This window comes from Scyliorhinus torazame, chromosome 9 (assembly GCF_047496885.1).
Source record: "Scyliorhinus torazame isolate Kashiwa2021f chromosome 9, sScyTor2.1, whole genome shotgun sequence".
Classification (NCBI taxonomy): Eukaryota; Metazoa; Chordata; class Chondrichthyes; order Carcharhiniformes; family Scyliorhinidae; genus Scyliorhinus; species Scyliorhinus torazame.
Window position 1 is genome coordinate 128,738,401 of NC_092715.1, and position 22,576 is coordinate 128,760,976.

The following is a 22,576-nucleotide window of genomic DNA, read 5'->3' on the forward strand; positions in this document are numbered from 1 at the left end:
TTGGCTCTACCCACCAGGCTTGTGACGTCAGTTTACCTGAGCTGGGCCCAAACCCGAGCCACCTGCAACCCAGATATTTGAAATAAGTGGCCACCACTCGAAATGGCAACCCCCCCCCCCCTCAAGTTAGACCCCTTTCCCAGCAGGGAAACCAAAAAGCACACGCTCTTCAAATTTCGTTTGTAACCTGAAAAATCCCCAAATCGCTTTAGTAGCCCAATATGTCCCCCACCGTAGGAACAAGGTCCGATATTTTAAAAAGAAGGTTATCAGCGTACAAGGACACCCTATGCACCACCCACTCCCTGTCCCTCACTATACCCCTCCACTTATCCAAGCCCCTCAGCGCAATGGCCAAGGGCTCTATTGCCAACACAAGCAAGAGGAGGGACTTGGGACACCACTGCCTCATTCCCCTATTTAGTTGGAAGTACCACGAGCTCACCTCGAGCATGTGAATGCTCACCTTCAGATCGTGTATATAAATTTGACCCGTGCCACAAACTTAGGCCCTGTACCGAACCGCTACAGCACCGCAAGCAAATAGCTGCACTCAACCCTGACACATGCCTTTTCCAGTTCCAACACCGCAATGCCCTCCTGCTCCTCCCCTTCTGCCAGGGACAGAACCACATTTAACAGGCGCTGTGCATTCGCTGCTAACCGTCTCCCCATTACAAACCCCATCTGGTCCTCACCCACCACCTGCGGGAGGCACTCCAGCCTAAACGCCAATACATTGACACGTATCTCAGTGTCCACATTTAACAGGGATATAGGCTGATATGACCCACGCTCCACTGAGTCCTTATCTATCTTTAACAAAAGCAAAATAGATGCTGTCCGATCATCTCTGGACCCGACACCTTCTGCATATGCATTCTCCCAATCGCTGTCTGCACCTCCTCAATCACTGCTGGCTCCTCCATCCTGACCCTACCCTCCTTCCCCAGCCTGGGACACTCCAATCCTTCTCAACACTGCTGCATATCTTGAAACATCCCCCGGGGGCTCTGACCTATGCAATGACTTTTAGAGGTCCTCAAATACCCTATTCACCTGCTTTGGCACTGACACCAATTCCACCTCTCCCCTGCTCCATCCCCAACCTGAACAATCTCCCGGGAGGCCGCCTGCCATCTGAGCTGGCCCGCCAACAAATGACTGGCCTTCTCCCCATACTCTTACACCGTCCCCTTTGCCTGCCTCATCTGGCATACCGCTTACCCCGTGGACAAAAGATCAAACTTCGTTTGCAGCTTCTTTCTGCTAACCAACAACTCAGCCTCATTCTCAACCTGTCCATTTTACGAAATCATCTCACCCCATACCACTGTTTTCAACGCCTCCCTCCCATAGTAAATCTAATAATCGTCTATGACCCCTGCCATCCTCTCAAAGAAATCCCCGCCAGCAGGTCCACATCCATCTGCCACTCTGACCTCTGTGTCAGCCCCCTCTCCAAGACCATATCCACCAAGTGCGGTTCATGATCTGAAATGACAGTAGCCGACTATTCAGCTTTCCTCACCCCTGGTAGCAACAACCTCCCCACGACAAAGAAATAAATCCTCAAATATTGTGCACTGGAGGGAAAAAAAAGTCCCTACCCTCCAATTCTCCCATCCCTCCTGGATGCAGAAACCAACATGGGTCTGCTCCCCCCATTCTATTTCATGAATGCCGCCAATACCTTCACTGTCTATTTCTCCCAAGTTACTAAATTTCCCATTCAATTTTAATAGTCAATGGCATAGGAAAGATATAATTGATACTGGTCATTATGTAGTTCCATTGACTGAGGCTCTGAAATTTCTGTTTCCATTCTGCTGCAATCGCGTTTCTTCATTTTCAAAAAAACCCTCATGCAATAACTGCCCAGGACAATTGGGGATGCTTACTAATGATTGCACAATGTTCAGTTCCGTTCACAACTCCTGAGATACTGAAGCAGTCTATTTTCAGAAAGACCTGGACCCACTTTCAGTCTTGGGCTGATAAAGTGGCAAGTCACATTCTCTCCACTGGAGTGCCAGGCATCAAACACCCCCAACAAGAGAGATCTCCCCATGACATTCAATTGCAATACCCCATTGACCAGAAACCAAATTGTAACAGCCATATAATACTGTGGTTACAAGAATAGGACAGAGGCTGGGGACTCGGCAGTGTGTAACTCACATCCTGACTTCCCAAAACCTGCCCACCATCTACAATGCAAAAGTCAGGAATGTGATGGAATATTCACCACTTGCCTGAATGAGTGTGACTCCAACAACACTCAAGGAATTTGACATTATCCAGGGCAAAGCAGTCCACTTGATTTGTATCCCATCGACCAACCTAAACACCCAGTCTACCACTGATGCGTAACGGCAGCAGTATGTACCAAATGCAAGATGCACTGCAGCAACTTGTCAATGCTGCTTGGAAGCCCCTTTTAAATTTGCCACCTCTACCACCTGGAAGGGCAAGGGCAGCAGACATATGGGAGCACCACCTGCTGCAAGTTTTTTCCAAGTCACACACCATCCTGACTTGGAACTATATCGCCATTCCTTCACGGTCACTGCATCAGAATCCTGAAATTCCCTTCTCAGCAACACTTTGAGGTTACCTATACTGTATGAACTGCAGTGGTTCAAGAAGATTGTTCACACTTCATGGGCAATTATAAATGAGAAATAAATGTTGGCCTTGCAGAGGGCAGTAGAGCGGAGCTGCTGATTGGCTGTTGCGGGGGAAATTTGCATACGCCGTTGCGCTCACCCTAACTTGAAGGTCTACCTGAGCAAGAGACCCTAGCTGTTCAAGTGAAGACGAGCATCCAGCAGAGGGCAGTAGAGCGCAGCTGCTGATTGGCTGTTGTGGGGGAAATTTGTGTAGGCCGTTGTGTTCACCCTAACTTGAAGGTGTACTTGAGCAAGAAACCCTAGCTGTTCAAGTGAAGACAAGCATCCTGCAGAGGGCAGTAGAGCAGAGCTGCTGATTGGCTGTTGCGGGGGAAATTTGCATACACTGTTGTGCTCACCCGAACTTGAAGGTGTACCTGAGCAAGAGACCCTAGCTGTTCAAGTGAAGACAAGCATCCAGCAGAGGGCAGTAGAGCGGAGCTGCTGATTGGCTGTTGCGAGCGAAATTGGCATACGCCGTTGTGCTCACCCGAACTTGAAGGTGGTTTGTGGAGGAGCTGTTGTCAAGTGATACTTAAACCCAAAACACTTCTTCAGTGTTTCGCTCCCTACCCCCTCCTCTAACCAAAAACAAAAACAACCGCTGTAAAGATCAAGAGGAAGGCTCGAGGGCAGGTAGAAGTAGAAAGAAGTTGAACCGTGACGTCACGGCCTGCAGGTAAGGGATTGGCTGGTGACTGGTAAGTAGTTTTTCTTTTCTTTTCCCTCGGGTGTTATTGTGCGGGGCGCAGAGATTGCTGAGTGAGTGCTTGCTGAGAAGGGGAGTGAATAACAGGTAAGCTCTTTTTCTTTTTTTATCCAGAGGGGATGGCAGGGAAGGTAGTGCAATGTTCCTCCTGCAGAATGTTTGAGGTGAGGGACGCCGTCAGTGTCCCTGCTGCTTTCATCTGAGGGAAGTGCACCCATCTCCAGCTCCTCAGAAACCGCGTTAGGGAGCTGGAGCTGGAGCTGGATGAACATCGGATCATTCGGGAGGCAGAGGTGGTCATAGATAGAAGCTTCAGGGATGTAGTTACTCCGAAGAATGAAGATAGATGGGTGACGGTGAGAGGGGCTGGGAGGAAGCAGTCAGTACAGGGATCCCCTGTGGTCGTTCCCCTTAGTAACAAGTATAACACTTTGGATACTGTTGGGTGGGGGACTTACCAGGGGTAAGCCATGGAGTACAGGTCTCTGGCACAGAGTCTGTCCCTGTTGCTCAGAAGGGAAGGGGGGAGAGGAGTAGAGCATTAGGCATTGGAGACTCCATAGTTAGGGGGATAGATGGGAGATTCTGTGGGAAGAAGAGAGACTCGCGGGAAGTGTGTTGCCTCCCAGGTGCCAGGGTGCGTGATGTCTCGGTCATGTTTTCGGGATCCTGAAGGAGGAGGGTGAGCAGCCTCAAGTCGTGGTCCACATAGGTACCAACGACATAGGTAGGAAAAGGGATAGGAATGTACGGCAAGAATTCAGGGAGCTAGGGTGGAAATTTAGATCTAGGACAAACAGAGTTATTATCTCTGGGTTGTTACCCGTGCCACATGATAGCGAGACGAGGAATAGGAAGAGAGAGGAGTTGAACACGTGGCTACAGGGATGGTGCAGGAGGGAGGGTTTCAGATTTCTGGATAATTGGGGCTCATTCTGGGGTCGGTGGGACCTCTACAAACGGGATTGTCTATACCTGGACCAGAGGGGTACCAATATCCTGGGGGGGAAATTTGCTAATGCTCTTCGGGAGGGTTTAAACTAGTTCAGCAGGGGCTTGGGAACCTGAATTGTAGCTCAAGTATACAGCAGATTGAGAGTAGTGAGGTCATGAGTAAGGTGTACTGGCAGGCAGGAAGGTAGTTTAAAGTGTGTCTTCTTCAATGCCAGGAGCATCCGGAATAAGGTGGGTGAACTTGCGGCATGCATTGGTACCTGGGACTTCGATGTTGTGGCCATTTCGGAGACATGGATAGAGCAGGGACAAGAATGGTTGTTGCAGGTGCGGGGTTTAGATATTTCAGTAAGCGCAGGGAAGGTGGTAAAAGAGGGGGAGGGGTGGCATTGTTAGTCAAGGACAGTATTACGGTGGCAGAAAGGACGTTTGATGTGGACTTGTCTACTGAGGTAGTATGGGCTGAGGTTAGAAACAGGAAAGGAGAGGTCACCATGTTAGGGGTTTTCTATAGGCCTCCGAAAATTTCCAGAGATGCAGAGGAAAGGATTGTAAAGATGATACTGGATCGGAGCGAAAGCAACAGGGTAGTTGTTATGGGGGACTTTAACTTTCCAAATATTGACTGGAAGCACGATAGTTCGAGTACTTTAGATGGGTCAGTTTTTGTCCAATGTGTGCAGGAGGGTTTCCTGACACAGTATGTAGATAGGCCAACAAGAGGCGAGGCCATATTGGATTTGGTACTGGGTAATGAACCAGGACAGGTGTTAGATTTGGAGGTAGGCGAGCACTTTGGTGATAGTGACCACAATTCGATTACGTTTACTTTAGTGATGGAAAGGGATAGGTATATACCACAGGGCAAGATTTATATCTGGGGGAAAGGCAATTATGATGCGATGAGGCAAGACTTCGAATGCATCGGATGGAGAGAAAACTGCAGGGGATGGGCACAATGGAAATGTGGAGCTTATTCAAGGAACAGCTATTGCGTGTCCTTGATAAGTATGTACCTGTCAGGCAGGGAGGAAGTGGTCGAGAAAGGGAACCGTGGTTTACTAAAGCAGTCAAAACACTTGTCAAGAGGACGAAGGAGGCTTATGTAAAGATGAGACATGAAGGTTCAGTTAGGGCGCTCGAGAGTTACAAGTTAACTAGGAAGGACCTAAAGAGAGAGCTAAGAAGTGCCAGGAGGGGACATGAGAAATCTTTGGCAGGTAGGATCAAGGATAACCCGAAAGCTTTCCATAGGTATGTCAGGAATATAAGAATGACTAGGGTAAGAGTAGGGCCAGTCAAGGACAGTAGTGGGAAGTTGTGCGTGGAGTGTGAGGAGATAGGAGAGGTGCTAAATGAATATTTTCCGTCTGTATTCACACAGCAAAAAGACAATGTTGTCCAGGAGAATACTGAGATTCAGGCTACTAGACTAGAAGGGCTTGAGGTTGATAAGGAGGAGGTATTAGCAATTCTGGAAAGTGAAAATAGATAAGTCCCCTGGGCCGGATGGAATTTATCCTAGGATTCTCTGGGAAGCTAGGGAGGAGATTGCTGAGCCTTTGGCTTTGATCTTTAAGTCATCTTTGTCTACAGGAATAGTGCCAGAAGACTGGAGGATAGCAAATGTTGTCCCCTTGTTCAAGAAGGGGAGTCGAGACAACCCTGGTAACTATAGACCAGTGAGCCTTACTTCTGTTGTGGGCAAAATCTTGGAAAGGTTTATAAGAGATAGGATGTATAATCGTCTGGAAAGGAATAATTTGATAAGACATAGTCAACAGGGTTTTGTGAAGGGTAGGTCGTGCCTCACAAACTTTATTGAGTTCTTTGAGAAGGTGACCAAACAGGTGGATGAGGGTAAAGCAGTTGATGTGTATATGGATTTCAGCAAAGCGTTTGATAAGGTTCCCCACGGTAGGCTACTGCAGAAAATACGGAGGCATGGGATTCAGGGTGATTTAGCAGTTTGGATCAGAAGCTCGAAGAAGACAAAGGGTGGTGGTTGATGGGAAATGTTCAGACTGGAGTCCCGTTACTAGTGGTGTACCACAAGGATCTGTTTTGGGGCCACTGCTGTTTGTCATTTTTATAAATGACCTGGAGGAGGGCGTAGAAGGATGGGTGAGTAAATTTTCAGATGACACAAGTCGGTGGAGTTGTGGACAGTGCGGAAGGATGTTACAAGTTACAGAGGGACATAGATAAGCTGCAGCGCTGGGCTGAGAGATGGCAAATGGAGTTTAATGCAGAAAAGTGTGAGGTGATTCATTTTGGAAGGAATAACAGGAAGACAGAGTACTGGGCTAATGGTAAGATTCTTGGCAGTGTGGATGAGCAGAGAGATCGATGTCCATGTACATAGATCCCTGAAAGTTGCCACCCAGGTTGAGAGGGTTGTTAAGAAGGCGTACGGTGTGTTAGCTTTTATTGGTAGAGGGATTGAGTTTCAGAGCCATGACGTCATGTTGCAGCTGTACAAAACTCTGGTGCGGCCGCATTTGGAGTATTGCGTGCAATTCTGGTCGCCGCATTATAGGAAGGATGGGGAAGCATTGGAAAGGGTGCAGAGGAGATTTACCAGAATGTTGCCTGGTATGGAGGGAAGATCTTACGAGGAAAGGCTGAGGGACTTGAGGCTGTTTTCGTTAGAGAGAAGAAGGTTAAGAGGTGACTTAATTGAGGCATACAAGATGATCAGAGGATTGGATAGGGTGGACAGTGAGAGCCTTTTTCCTCGGATGGTGATGTCTAGCATGAGGGGACATAGCTTTAAATTGAGGGGAGATAGATATAGGACACTTGTCAGAGGTGAAGGTTCTTTACTCCGAGAATAGTAAGGGCGTGGAATGCCCTGCCTGCAATAGTAGTGGACTCGCCAACACTAAGGGCATTCAAATGGTCATTGGATAGACATGTGGACGATAAGGGAATAGTGTAGATGGGCTTTAGAGTGGTTTCACAGGTCGGCGCAACATCGAGGGCTGAAGGGCCTGTACTGCGCTGTAATCTTCTATAACCACACCATCCTCAGTCATGTATGGAGCCCAGCATGAATGCAGAAGGCAAGGCCGAAGGATTTTCAACCATCTTCAGCCAGACTTGCTGAGCGGTTGATTCATCTCAGCCTCCACTTGAGATCCCCAGCATTATTAATGCCAATCTTCAGCCAACTCGATACACTCCATGTAACATCAAGAAAGATTGATGTCTATGGGCCTTCACAACATTCTGGCAGTAGTGCAGAAGATTTGTGCTCCTTAACTAACTGTTCCCGAGCCAGGTTTTTCCAGTATAGTTGCGACACGGGCATTTACTGTAAATGCGGAAATTTGCCCAGGCATGTCCTGTCCACGAAAAGCAGGAAAAATCTAATCCAGCCAGTTACCAGCCCATCGCTGGCCTCTTGATGATCGACAAGGTGATGAAGGATGGCATCGACAACAATGACCTACTAACTGTCCAAAGATGTGCGGGTTAGGTGAATTGGCCAATGATAAATTGCCCTTAATGTCCAAATTGCCCTTGGTGTTGGGTGGAGGTGTTGAGTTTGGGTAGGGTGCTCTTTCCAAGAGCCGGTGCAGACTCAAAGGGCCGAATGGCCTCCTTCTGCACTGTAAATTCAATGATAATCTATGATTAATCTAGGACAAAGGTTCGGCACAACATCGTGGGCCGAAGGGCCTGTTCTGTGCTGTATTTTCTATGTTCTATGTTCTAACTGACTCGTATTGAATTCCACCCAGGCTACTCTGCTCCAGACCTCATGACAACCTTGGCTCAAACATGGGTATAAAGAGCTGAATTTGTGAGGTGAGGGTGACTGCCCTTGGCATCAAGGCAAAATTTGAGCAAGTGTGGCACCAAGGATCCCTTGGAAAATTGAAGTCAATAGGAACCAGAGGGGAAAGTCTCCACTAGTTGGGAGTCATACCCAGAACAAAGGAAAATGGTTGTGCCAATTGGAGGCCAATCATCTCAGTTCCAGGGCATCACTGCAGGGTTTCCTCAGTGTAATGTCCTAGGCCCAACCATCTTCAGTCATGTCATCAATGACCTTCCCTCCATCATAAAAGACAGAAGTGAGGATGTCCACTCATGATTACACAGTACATTTGTGACTCCTCTGATGCTGAAGCAGTCCACATGCCACAAGATCTGTATAACCGTCAGACGTGGGGTGACTTGAGTGCCAGACAATGACTAACTTCAACAACAGAGAATCTAATCATCTCCTATTCACTTTTTAAAAATATAAATGTAAAGTACCGAATGCATTTTTTCCAATTAAGGGGCAATTTAGCGTGGCCAATCCTCCTACTCTGCGTATCTTCTGGGTTGTGGGGGTGAGACCCACACAGCCATGGGGAGAATGTGCAAACTCCACATAGGCCGTGATTGAACCCAGGTCCTCAGCACTGTGAGGCAGCAGTGCTAACTACTGCGCCACCATGCCACCCTGTCTTCTATTGACATTCAAAGTCCTTAACATTGCTGAATCCCCCAAAATCAACATTCTGGGATGTCCCACTGACCTGGAACTTAACTAGAATAGCCATATAAATACTGTGGTCGCATGTGTAGGTTAGAGGCTAGGATTCTGCATCGGATTACTCACCTGTCCACCATCTACAGGGCACAAGTCAGGAATGTGGTGGAATACTGCCTGGATCCATGCAGCTCCAGTAACACTCAAGAAACTCGGCACCATCTACGACAAAGCAACCAGTTTAATTGACATCCCATCCACCATCTTAATTCCTTCCACAACTGGCTCACAGTGACAGTAGTGTGTACCATCTACAAGATGCACTGCAATAACTCGTGAAGCCTTTATTGACAGCTCTCTCCAAATCTTGTTGAACTCCTGGATAACTCTGTAGCTGATCCCCCAAACACCTCCATTTACTCCCTCCGCCTCCCACCCCTTCCCCAACATTTGTGACTTCTCTGACCCTACTTCACCATCCTATCCAGTTTCTACTGTACTCCTTCACCCACTTAGCTCACCCACCTTAAAACACTCATTCACGATCACACTGAAAGGCTGTTTATATGTCGTAGTTTTACAGTATAGAAAGAACCCTTTGGCCCATCGTGTCCGTGCCGGCCATTAAGCACGTAGGCACTCTGGGTGTTCCAGCACTTGGCCCGTAGCCTTGTATACTATGTTATTTCAAGTGCTCATCTAAATACTTCTCAAATGTTGTGAGGGTTCCTGCCTCTCTCTCTGACCCTTTCAGGCAGTGAGTTCCAGATTCACAGCACCCTTTCCTCACACCGCTCTAAAACTCCTCTCCCTAACCTAAAATCAATGCCCCCTGTTTATTGACCCTTTTGTGAAGGGGAATAGTTCCTTCCTACCCACCCTATCTCTGCCCCTCATAATCTTAAACACTTCAACCAGGTCCACCCTCGACCTTCTGTGCTCCAAGGAAAACAAGCCCAGACTACCCAATCTCTCTTTAAAGCTGAAATGCTCCAGCCCAGGCAACATCCTGGTGAATCTCCTTTGCACCCTCTAGTGTGGTGAGCACAACTGCACAAAGCTTTTGATTGTGTTCGTGAACACTTGGCAGAATATGAAAGCTAGTGCCAAAAATGACGGTGTGCGTGGCTTCTGCATGGATTCCTTTTGCTGATGTCTCCAAGGTTTTCTGTGCTGTCTGATTTCTGCAGGATCTTACATCGGAAGATTGGCAGAAAATTGGAGGAAGTGAATACTTTTGTCAAATCGAGGTCACAAATAGGTATTCCGACCGTAATTGGAAGATTTGGGATGGAATGCTTTGCCACTGAATCATTGCTGCATGCTTTAATCAGATTTATTTGAGGAAAATTGAGTAAGCATTTCATGCACGGGAAGATGCAGATCTAGTGGGAGAGTGGGGCAGCAGAATTAGTTTAATGATGCTTGTAGTTTTTACAAATACAACAGGCAGATTAGTTCTATCAACAATTTAAAGCAGCCTGCTCTTATATTTCTTTATAGCCAAAGGGTTTTGGAAATTGAAATTGCGTAATATGCAAATAAAATCAAATGGTTCCTTTTTTCCAGGTGGAGAAACCCTCGATGAATGTGGATTGAGGTTTCTCTTAGCCATGCGGCTCCATACATTCCTATTGACATCACTACCTCCAGTCTATCGAGCACAACTTCTTCGTCAAGGTAAATGAATAAAAATGGTGAGAGTATCTCCTGTAATCAAATTAAAGATGCAACTGAAACTCTTAATTCCTGTAAGTACCTTAAAACCAGTTCTAACAGACACACAGTATTTATTGCCTAACTTTCCACCTGGTACATTGTACCTTTAGCAGTACAGCTTCCAAAATGTGCCTTGTAATGAGTGGACAATCCTATACAGCCCTAAGTAGAATATATTCCATAAATTGTTTTAGAACCTTTAAATGTACTATCACTGTAACACAATTTCTAGAATTTATTTTTAATCACTTTATTTACGACATTTGGACTTTGCCAGCAATTTCAGCATTTAGGGCACATGCTTAAGTTGAGAAGTGGTGGTAATGAGCTGCCGCCTTGACTTTCTGCAGTCCATGTGGTAAAGATACTCCACAGCGCTGTTAGGTGGGAGTTCTGGGATTTTGGCCCAAAGGCAGTGAAGGAACAAGGATACGTGACCATGACTTGGAGGGGAACCTGGAGGTAGCTCAAAGGCTTATGCTGCTCATGTGTTTTGAAGTGATGTAGGTCACAGTTTTAAGAAATGCTATCAAAGATGTCATCGCAAGTGCCTGCATTACATTTATTAGACGGTACACATTGCTACCACTATGCATCAGGTGGCGAGAGCGAATAAGGTACAGGATGAGATAGTGGTCAAGAGAATTGTTGTGATCTGGAATATGTCAAGCTTCTTTAATGTTGTGGGAGTTGTTGGGGAGCAACCATCATACTATTGTGACTTGAACTTGGCAGACGGGCTTTAGTGAGCCGGAAGACGAATCACTCACTGCACAACACAGTTTCTGGCTGCTCTTGTAGCCAACGTATTTAAGTGATATAATGATGTTGACCAAATGATTGATGGGAGAAGTTTCATAATAGTAATGCCATGGAATGTCATAGGCGCGTAGTTGGATTTTTGCTGGCAATCGTGTGCCACCTATCGGCAAAGCCTGGATGCTGCCTTGGTCTTGCTGTATTTGGGTGCGGATTGCCTCATTATCTGAAGCTCTTCAAATGGAATTGAACACTACAATCATCAGCGGACAGCCTCACTTCTGACCTTATGATGGAGGGAAAGTCATTGGTGTAGCAGCTGAAGATGGTTGGGTCAAGTGTACTGCCCTGAGAAACTCCTGCAGTGATGCCCTAAGGCTGAGATGACTGCCCTCCAACAATATCTTCCAAAAATCATTAACTTTTGTGTTGGAATTGACTGGAGAGCTTTCCCTGATTCCCATTGACTTCAGTATTACAAAGGCTCCTTGATGCCACATTCAATCAAATGCTACCCTCGTGTCAAGGGCAGTCATTTTCATCTCGTCACTTGAATTTAGCTGTTTTCATGTTTGGACGAGGCTGTAAGAAGATCTCGAGCAAAGTGGCCCTGACAGAATCTAAACTGAGCATCACTGAGCAGTTTATTAATGAATTATTGCTGCTTGGTAGCATTTGTTGATAACACCGTGCCTCATTTTTCTGATGATGAGATACGTCTATGGGGTCATCGAATCAGAGAATCCCTACAGCATAGAAGGAGGCCATTCGGCCCATCTAGCCTGCCTGCTCAGGTCTTCCAAAGGAGCACCCTATCCAGGCCCATGCCCCAGCCTTATCCCCATAGCCCCACCTAACCATTTTCTTTTGTGGACACGAAGGGGCAATTTTAACATGGCCAATTCATCTAACCTGCATATCATTGGACTGTGGGAGGAAATTGGAGCACCCGGAGGATACCCACGCAGACAAGGGGAGAATGACAAACTCCATTTAGACAGTCACCCAAGGCCAGAATTAAACCTGGGTCCCTGGCGCTGTGAGGCAGCAGTGATAATCACTGTACCCCCATTCATGTTTGGATGGATTGGATTTTTTTGCCTTTTGTGGACAGAACATTCTGGACAGTTATTAGTGTTGTTGGGTCGATACCATTGTTGCAGCTGTACTGAAACAACTTGGCACAGATAGTTTCTGGAGTACAAATTTTCAGCACTGTAACCAGGATGTTTTCGGGTCCCATAGCCTAAGCCACATCTAGTAGTTTTAGTCGTTTCTTGATGCCATGTTTAGTGACTTGAATTAGTTGAAATTGGCACCTGTGATGCTGGAGATCTCTGGAGGAAGCTATGATGGATCATCAAATCAGCACTGCTAACTGAAGGTGATTGCAAATGCATCAGCTTGCCTCTTACACTCATTTTGCCACCATTGAAGATGGGGATATTCATGGAGCTTCCTCCTCCTTTTAGTTGTTTTTGTCCACCATCATTCATGATTATGGCCAAACTGCAGAGCTTTGATCTGATCTATTGGTTGTGGGATCGTTTAACTTGGTTCGTAGCTTCTATTTACATAGAAATGTACATAGAAAATAGAAGCAGGAGAAGGCCATTCCATTATTCGTTATGATCACGGCTGGTCATCAAGTTCAATGCCCTGATCCTGCCCCCTCCCCCCCCCCCCCACACACACCACCACCACCATTGGGAACATTCTTTCTGAATCTACCCTGTCTAATCCAGTTAGAATTTTGCAAGTTTCTATGAGATCCCTTCTCACTCTTCTAAACTCCAATGAGTATCATCCTAATCGGTTTAGTGTCTCCTCATATGATAGTCTCGCCATCGCAGTAATCAGCCTGGTAAGCCTTTTCTGCACTTCCTCCACAACAGAACAGCCTTCCTCAGATAAGGACACCAAAACTGCACACAATACTCCAGGTGTGGCCTCTCCAATGCCCTTTACAATTGCAGTAAAACATCCCTATTGCTATACTCAAGTCCTCTTGCTATGAAAGCCCACATACCATTTGACTTCTTTACTGCCTGCTTTAACTGTGCGCTTAGTTTCAGCGACTGATGCAGGTGGACACCAAGGTGTCGCTGGATATCCATGTCTCTCAATTTGCACCCATTCAAGTAATAATCTGCCTTATTTTTGCGACCAAAGCGGATAACCTCACATTTATCCAAATTATGTTGCATCTGCCATGATATGCCCAATCACACATCCTGTCCAAATCCCACTGAAGCATCTCTGCATCCTCCCCACAGCTCACCCTCCCATCCAACTTTGTATCATCTGCAAATTTGGAAGTAATACATTTAGTTCCCTTGTCCAAATCATTAATATATAATGTGAACAGTTAAGGTCCGAGCATAGATCCCTGTGGTACCCCACTAGTCACTGCCTGCCAATCGGAAAAATACCCATTTATTCCAACTTTTTGCTTCCAACGTTCTATCAATCTCAAGACACTACCTGCAATCCCATGCGCTTCAACTTTACACAGTAATCTGCTGTGTGAGACCTTGTCGAAAGCCTTCTGAACGTCTAAATAAACCACAACCACCAGTTCTGAACGGGTCAACTCTACCAGTTACATCGTCAAAGAATTCTAGTAGATTTGTCAAGCATGATTTCCCTTTCTCCATGCTGACTTTGTCTAATTATACCTACTTTCCAAATGCTGTGCAATGAAATCCTTGATAATGGATTCTAGCAACTTCATTACTACCGACATTAGACTCACTGGTCTATAGCTCCCTATTTTCTCTCTACCCCCCCGTCTGTATATACTCCTCTATTTTAGTTTCACCAATTGTTACCACATTTTTAGATAATGCTCTTGGCATGTTCTCCTACACTCCTCATTGAACCAAGGTTGTTTCCCGGTTTGTTGACAATGGTGGAGGCAGTGATATGCCAGGACATGACTTTACAGATTATAGTGGAATCCTGCTACTGCTGGAACACAGCACCTCCTGGATGCTGAGTTTAGAACTGGACCTATGCTTTATCTGTCCCATTTAGCATGACGATTGTGCCTGCCACACAACACAATGGAGGGTGTCCTCAGTATGAAGATGGGATTTGTTTTCTCCAAGACTACATTGGCCACATCTACCAACAATATGGGCAGATGCATTTGTCCTTGTAGATTGAGGATGAGTTCAAATAATTATTTTTCCCCTTGTTTTTGTTCTCTCACCACCTGCTGTAGCCCCAGTCTGGTGCCCAAGTCCTCAGCCACTGGGGGAACCACTGAGTTACTCATGGATGATGAGCATTGAAGTCCCCCACTATTAACACAGTTTGTACTACTTATAATTGGTCACCAGTATGTTCATGTACTGATAATTCAGGTGCACGAGGTAGTCATAAGGGTTTTCTTGCCCATGTTTGACTTGATACCACAAGACCTCATCAGATGAAATCTGGAGTCAATGCTGTCACACCCTCCAGACTGTGTACCAATGCACTGACACCTCTTGTAAGTCTTTACTGCTGGTGGGACAGGGGTTAACCAGGGATGATGAGTCAGAATATTGGCTAATAAGTACAATTCTGAGTATAATTCTGTCAACCTTGCTTGCCTAGTCTGTAGAACAGCTTTGGTATATGTTCCCAGGTGTTACTGAAGGAGACCTTGCAAAGCTGGCTGGTCTAAGAATACCTTGATCATGTTTCAATTACAAGCTACCTGGTGATCTATCTGGTTATATTCTTGAAAGTTTTTGTAATATTTTGATGCAATTGAGTGACTTGTTAGGCTCTTTCAGAAGGCAATTGCATTGTCAGTCACATTGCATCGAGTTGCACGCAGGCCAAACTGGTAAGAATGCCCTGTTTCCTTCCCTGAAGGACAGTAACTAGTTGGGGCGTTTTGGCAGTTACTCATGCTAGCTTTTTATTCCAGATTTATTTACTCTTTTTAACCGAGTTCAAATTCGCCCACTGCCATGTTGGAATTTGAATTCAAATTGCTAGATTATATATTTAGATCTCTGGATTACTAACTTGGTATCATAATCACTACAGTACCGTATCCTTTATACTTGATTTGTGGACATGTTTGTTTTTTACAGGTTTGTCTACTTGTCATTTTGCCTGGGCCTTTCATTCAGAGGCAGAAGAAGAGCTGCTAAACATGATCCCTGCAATGCAGAGAGGAGATCCCCACTGGTCAGAGCTTAGAGCCATGGGTGTGGGTTGGTGGGTGCGCAGCACAAACATTCTTCGTAGATGTATGGAAAAGGTACCATGAATTTGTTTATTTTTGAATGTTTCTATGTGGTTACTTTTGCTGTGTTTTATTGCAATTAGGATCTCCAATGTTGATTTATCTGTGCTTGTGTATTGGCAGACAACACCGATTATTAATAAATGAGCCCTTAAGATACCTCAGGATAGAAAATGAAGTTATATTAACAGCCTCTTTTTATGTGGATCATCCAGTGTTTCAGATTATCACCAGGGACAGTTGTGCCAGATCCATGCATCGTTAAGATTTTTTAACTTATCCTTTCATGATAACGTATTGGGAGCTTCCCAGCTGTTGTAGAGATGTACACTAATTTATTTCCCTGCTTTGAGCAAATACGCATTTTCGGTATCAGCCGTGATGGGTCTTATGTATTGAGTTGCAAATTTCGGGGTTAAAGCCCTCCAAGGCTTGAGCACAAAAAACAAAGCTGGTACCCCTGGTTCAGTACTGCAGGATGTCGCACTGATGGATGGTGCAGTCTTTCAGACGAGCCATTAAACCAATGTTATGGGTGGGCTTTACTGACCACCACGCCGCAGGTTTTTAGCAGCGGAGTCGGCCTGCCAGCAGGATCGACTGACCCCGCCATTGTCAACGGGATTTCCAGGTGACAGCACCCCTCGTCACCGGTAAACCAGTGCACCGGCGTGGGACTGGAATTTCCCGCCATTGTGAAAACCGGGAAATCCCACCCTACATCTACCCTGAGGAGACAATATTTGAAGTGAAGCAAGGGGGTTCGAACCAATAGTTACCCCTCAGTCAGCATTTCGTCACCATGTTTCCAACATTACAGCCAAGATTACTTTTGAATAAGTACTTCAATGAATGTAAAGCACTTTCAGATGTCTGGTGGTAGCGAAAGCCTGCCTTTTTCTTCTTTCCATTATTTGGTTATTTGTGATAATGCTTTCCTAGTATATCAATAGAATTTTTCTCTTTCAAGAAGGGGGCAAACATTAAGGTCAAATGAAATATGATTCGATATTCTCCATCTCCAGCAACCAATCTTGGCATATTTGCCATTCAACAACTAAAGAATAATCCCATTGCTGAAATTTTTTTTGAGGGACTGAACTGTTACATGGCTGAATTCTTTTGAAAATTTGGGTTTAGCTAGCAAGTCATCCCTCCCTGAGCCAGTGAATATCCTGCAGCAAAAATAAAGGAAAGCATCTAACAGGGCAGACATATTATTTTGTGTGGGATCCAGGTGTTTCGTGATAAGAAGTTGTACCTCTTGATAATGCTGTAAAGTATTTCTTGGCTGTCTAAATAACCAAATACAAACATGAATTTTGATAATATGACAGTGTTGAGGAAAAATTACTTGTTCACTTGGATATTTTCAGATTTTGCTAGATTATGTAGTAAATTCCAAACAGATTTTTCGCTACAGTGAAGGTTTCAGGTTAAAGGAACAAGAGTTGAAAGGTCAAATGGAATTGTTTTTCACACATAGTGTAATTTTGTTAACCTGGGTAACACTAAGAATTCACAAATAGTGATTTCTATGTGGCTTGGAAGACTTTTCCAAGAAGTAAGTTGTGTTTGATTCGTAGTTTTATGCATTAATTGGCTACACAAGTGATTTTTTTTCCTAAAAAATGCAGGTTGCCAAGGCTGCATTCCAGAGAAATAATGACCCTTTAGAGGCAGCTATATTTTATCTTGCAATGAAGAAAAAGGCTGTATTGTGGGGTCTGTTCCGGTAAGGCTTTCTAATGTTTCACTCTTGGTGCGAGCGGTATTTTCCCCATCCCTAGCACAGGCATGAATTCTGTCAATGGGGCAAGTATTTCAGACTTCCACTTGGTAAGATTGCATGTGATTTGTTTTTCTTTTTATAATACTTTTCATCAGAAGGATGTCTGAGCTGTGCTGAGCTACATTTAAAACTAAAATCAGTATTTCTTGTCCAAAGTTATAGATTTAGCATCATACTCTAGATAAGAAGGATTAATGCATTTTCCACTACTGCTACTTACGTGTGGGAACAAGACCCTGTTAATCATATTAACTACCTGCATAAAGAATAAAAGAAAACATTGAACACTGTTGCAACAGAGCAAGTTGCCATAAAGATGGTGGATTAAAAAAGAATTTTTTTTAATGACATTTGGATGTTGTTTGCTAGGCCAGCACTTACAGCCCGTCCCTAATGGCCCTTGAGAAGGTGGTAGTAGTGAGCTGCCTTCTTTAACTGCTGCAGTTCAAGTGATGTAGGTACAACCACATTGCTGTTAGGGAGGGAGATCCAGGATTTTGAGTCAGTTGTCTTTGTGTACCTCTTGAATTGGGTATGGTTGGAGGCTGTTGTGAGCAGATTAAGTGCGACTGAGACAATTAAAAAAGGGAAGGAATAAAATTATCTTGAAGTGACTCTTTAAACAATTATAATGTCCCTTTGTCAGTTCTACTGGATGTATATTTTACCTGCTGAAGAAATGTATTAATTGACTGACATTTGATGCATTTACTAGAAATAATTGGCTTCTGCTTCTCCTAACCTTCTTCAGTTGGTAGGCACTGTGTTTATATGTGTTTCGAACTCAATGAAAAAAGAGCAGAAGCATAACATTTTGAATAATTTTTTTAAATGTGCAGGTCTCTTCACGATAAAAAGATGACAGAGTTTTTTGGGAAAAACTTCAGTGATGATAGGTGGAGAAAGGCTGCATTGAAGAATGCCTTTGCGTTGTTAGGTAAACAACGATTTGAACAATCAGCAGCTTTCTTCCTCTTGGGTGGTTCCCTGAAGGATGCAGTTGAGGTAAAGCAACCATAAATTGCAATAATTGCTAGTTAAAGAAAGTAACATGTCTTAAGTTATTAAGATGATCTAAAGTTCAGAAAATGTTCTTTCCTCCACTTCAGTATTCTCCATTATGCTCCAGGTAAACACTTGCTGAGGTTTAGTTCTTTGGGAGTTAGTACCTCATATAAGTGACCATTTTTCCTCCAAGCTTCGTGTTGGTTGACTATTCAACCACAAAGGACATTTTAGCCAAGCCTGATCAATTTCTCATCATACATATAAACTGCTCACCAGAGATCAATGAATGGCAAACCAAAGTAATGTAGAATGCTTGGCTGCTTTTTATGCTCTTCTTTCTACTGATAAAGTAACTGTAACTAGACAGTTATAACATCTGAACATTAATGTTCATCTTTCATATTTCGAAATGTGTAAATCATATTTCTATGAGAATTTATAAAGCACCGTCAAATACCTTTTTGAAAAATGGAGGATATTTTACAGTGAAGAGAAAAGGAATTGTATTCGTATGTATTTAAGTAATTCCAAAACACGATTCAACCAATGAAGTACTTTTGACCTTTATTTGTTTTACATGAGCAAAGTCTCAGCCCATAGAGGATAGAGGGGAACCAGTAGATGTCTTGTATTTGGACTTCCAGAGGTACATCATCATAAGATAAGAGCCCATGTTGTTGGAGGTAGTTTTCTGGCATGGATAGAGAATTGACTAATGGGCAGGAAACAGTGAGTGGCGATAAGGGGTTCCTTTTCTGGATGGCAACCTGTAACCAGTGGGGTTCCATAGGGATCAGTGCTGGGATGGCAGCTATTTACAATATTTAGGAATGACTTGGAGGAAGGAAGCAAATGTACTGTAGCCAAATTTGAAGACGCCCCAAAATAGGTGGAAAGGCAAATTGCAAAAGCGATACTTACAGTTTGCAAAGCATTATTAATAGGTTAAGTAAGTGGGCAAAAAGTTGGCAAATGAAGTCTAATGTGGGAAAATGTGATGTTCATTTAAGAAGGAAGAACAAAAGAACGGTATTTAAATGGAGAAAAACTGCAGAAAGCTGCAACACAAAGGGACTGGGATACTTAGAACAGAAAATTACAGTACAGGAAAAGACCCTTCGGCCCTCAATGCCTTCACTGACCAAGCTGCCCGTCTGAACTAAAACTCCCTACCCTTCTGCGGACCATATCCCTCTATTCCCACTCTATTCATGTATTTGTCAAGACGCCCCTTAAAAGTCACCATCAGGGACAGCACGGTGGCACAGTGGTTCGCATTGCTGCCTCACGGCGCCGAGGTCCCAGGCTCGATCCCGGCTCTGGGTCACTGTCCGTATGGAGTTTGTACATTCTCCCCGTGTTTGCATGGGTTTCGCCCCCACACCCAAAAATGTGCAGGGTAGATGGATTGGCCATGCTAATTTGCCCCTTATTTGGAATAAATGAATTGGGTACGCTAAATTTTTTTTAAAAGTCACTATTGTATCTGCTTCTGCTATCTCCCCTGGCAGCGAGTTCCAGACTCCCACCACGCTCTCTGTAAAAACACTTGCCTCGTACCTCTCCTTTAAACCTTGTCACTTGCAACTTAAACCTATGCCCCCTAGTAATTGACTCTTCCGCCCTGGGAAGAAACTTCTGACTATCCACTCTGTCCATGCCCCTCAACATTGTAGACTTCTATCAAGTCGTCCCTCAACCTCCATCGTTCCAATGAGACTAAACCAAGTTTCTCCAACCTCTCCTTCTAGCTAATGCCTTCCATAACGGCAACATCCTGGTAAATCTTTTCTGTACCCTCCCCAAAGCCTCCGCATCCTTCTGGTAGTGTGGCGAACAGAATTGAGCACTATGTTCCAAGTGCGGCCTAACTAAGGTTCTATAAAGCTGCAACATGTCTTGCCAATTTTTAAACTCAATGCCCCGGCTGATGAAGGCAAGCATGCCGTAGCCTTTTTGACTACCTTCTATACCTGCGTTGCCACTTTCAGTGACCTGTGTACCTGCACACCCAGATCCCTCTGCCTATCAATACTCTTAAGGGTTCTGCCATTTACTGTATAGTTCCCATTTGTATTAGTCCTTCTAAAATGTATTACCTCGCATTTGTCCAGATTAAACTCCATATGCCATCTCTCCGCCCAAATTTCCCAACTGATCTATATCCTGCTGTATTCTCTTGACGGTCCTCATCGCTATCAACAATTCCGGCAACCATTGTGTCGCCCGCAAACTTGCTAATAAAACCAGTTACATTTTCCTCAGCAAGGGTCCCAGCACTGATCTCTGAGGAACGCCACTAGTTCCAGCCTTCCATTCAGAATCGCATCCTTCCACTGCTACCCTATATCTTCTATGACCGAGTCAGTTCTGTGTCCATCTTGCCAGGTCACCTCTGATCCCATGCGACTTCACCTTCTGTCCTAGTCTGCCATGAGGGACCTTGTCAAAGGCCTTACTAAGGTCCATGTATACAACATCCATTGCCCTACCCTCATCAATCATCTCCATCACTTCCTCGAAAACTCGGATCAAGTTAGTGAGACATGATCTCCCTTTCACAAAACCATGTTGCCTTTCGCTAATATGACCACTTATTTTCAAGTGGGAATAAATCCTGTCTCGAAGAATCCTCTTCAATAATACTTGTGCCTGAAACACAGAAAGCTAGCACTGAGGTGCAGCAGGTAATCAGGAAGGCTTATGGAATGTTTGCCCTTATTTCAAGGCGGTTGGAGTATGAGTAGGGAAGTCTTGCTGCAACTGTACAACATATTGAGAGACCACATCTGGAGAACTGTGAGCAGTTTTGGTCCCTTTATTTAAGGAAAGATGTTATTTAATTGGAGATATGGTTCAGGAAAGGTTCACTGGCATAATCCCCCGTATGGTGGGATTGTCTTATGATCAAAGGCTAAAAAGGTTTGGACTCTACTCTTTGGAATTTAGAAGAATGAGAGGTGATCTCATTGAAACATATAGGACTCTTAAGTGGCTTGACAGGATAAATGCTGAGAGGATGTTTCCCCTCATGGGAGAGTCCAGGGCCAGAGGACATGGACTCAGAATAAAGGAGTGCCAATTTAAGACTGATATGAGGAGGAATTTCTTCACTGAGGGTTGCGAGTCTTTGGAACTCCTTGTCACAGAGAGCTGTGGAGGCTGAGTCCATGTGTATATTTAAGGCTGAGATAGATAGATTCTTGATCATTAAGGGAATCGAGGATTACAAGGAAAGAGCCTGAAAGTGGATGTGAGGAATGTCTGATCAGCCATGATTCTTTTGAATGGTGGATCAGGCTCGAGGGGCTGAACGGCCTCCTCCTGTTTCTATTTCTTAATAAGAATTTGAATATAATGCCTTGATAAATGACTACTTCCCTATTCAATTTCTATAACTGCAATCTATCTTCTCTTTCGCTCTCAAGAACCTGAACGTTTTTGCACCATATTTATGGAATGAAAATGCTAAGTTCTTATCAAGTTATTAAAGTTTTATACTATATTGAGTACTATGCATTAAAGCCAATTTCAAGATTCATTCCCCATTTATAAGGTACAGAATATGTTATGCAAAACCACCTGTCTGGTATTGAAAATCATCTAAATCACTTTATAATTCACAAAATATTAAAATGTGCATTCTATTAAAGTTTGAATATCCAAAATTGTTTCTAATACTCATTGCCGAAACAATATTTTCCATGCAAATCATAATTAGAAGTTTTCATCAGAACAAAAGACCTGCACAGGTCATTTGCCCTGCAATGCTGAGTGAAACCTTGTGAGATTTAACGGCAGTATTTCACAATTGATTTTTAAAAATATTATCTGAACTTGCCAAAACTCAATGGTTGCAACTTGATAATGAACCCTTTTCTGTTTTTTTGAAAGGTTTGCCTTGAAAGACTTCATGATGTTCAGTTAGCTCTTGTAATAGCACGATTATATGAATCGGAGTTTGAAGTGTCATCCACCTACAAGTCGATACTCATCAGAAGGATCCTGGGCTTTGATACAAAGAGCAAAGATTTTAACCTTTCCCTTAGAAATTCTGACCCTGTTTTGCGGAGTATGGCTTATTGGATATTGGAAGATTATTCCAACTCTCTGAACACACTGTTGGAGCAGGGGATGAAGGAAAATGATGATTCCAGTGGAGTATCAGGTAATGTATTTGAGAAATGAAGTTTTTAAAAACAAATCATAAATTTGTATTCTGGTGTAC

The 22,576-nt window shown here is 44.2% G+C and overlaps 1 protein-coding gene across 3 annotated transcripts in view; it reads left to right on the forward strand.

The window, feature by feature from the left end:
• Window positions 1-22,576, forward strand: part of LOC140429471 (dmX-like protein 1) — a 366,142-nt gene that overhangs the window by 197,240 nt on the left and 146,326 nt on the right. For all 3 annotated transcript variants that reach the window (XM_072516509.1, XM_072516511.1, XM_072516510.1), the window contains exons 19-23: window positions 10,394-10,504; window positions 15,394-15,563; window positions 17,186-17,283; window positions 18,180-18,345; window positions 22,243-22,516. In XM_072516509.1, the coding sequence (XP_072372610.1) occupies window positions 10,394-10,504; window positions 15,394-15,563; window positions 17,186-17,283; window positions 18,180-18,345; window positions 22,243-22,516 (819 nt within the window). The remainder of the gene's footprint in view (window positions 1-10,393; window positions 10,505-15,393; window positions 15,564-17,185; window positions 17,284-18,179; window positions 18,346-22,242; window positions 22,517-22,576) is intronic.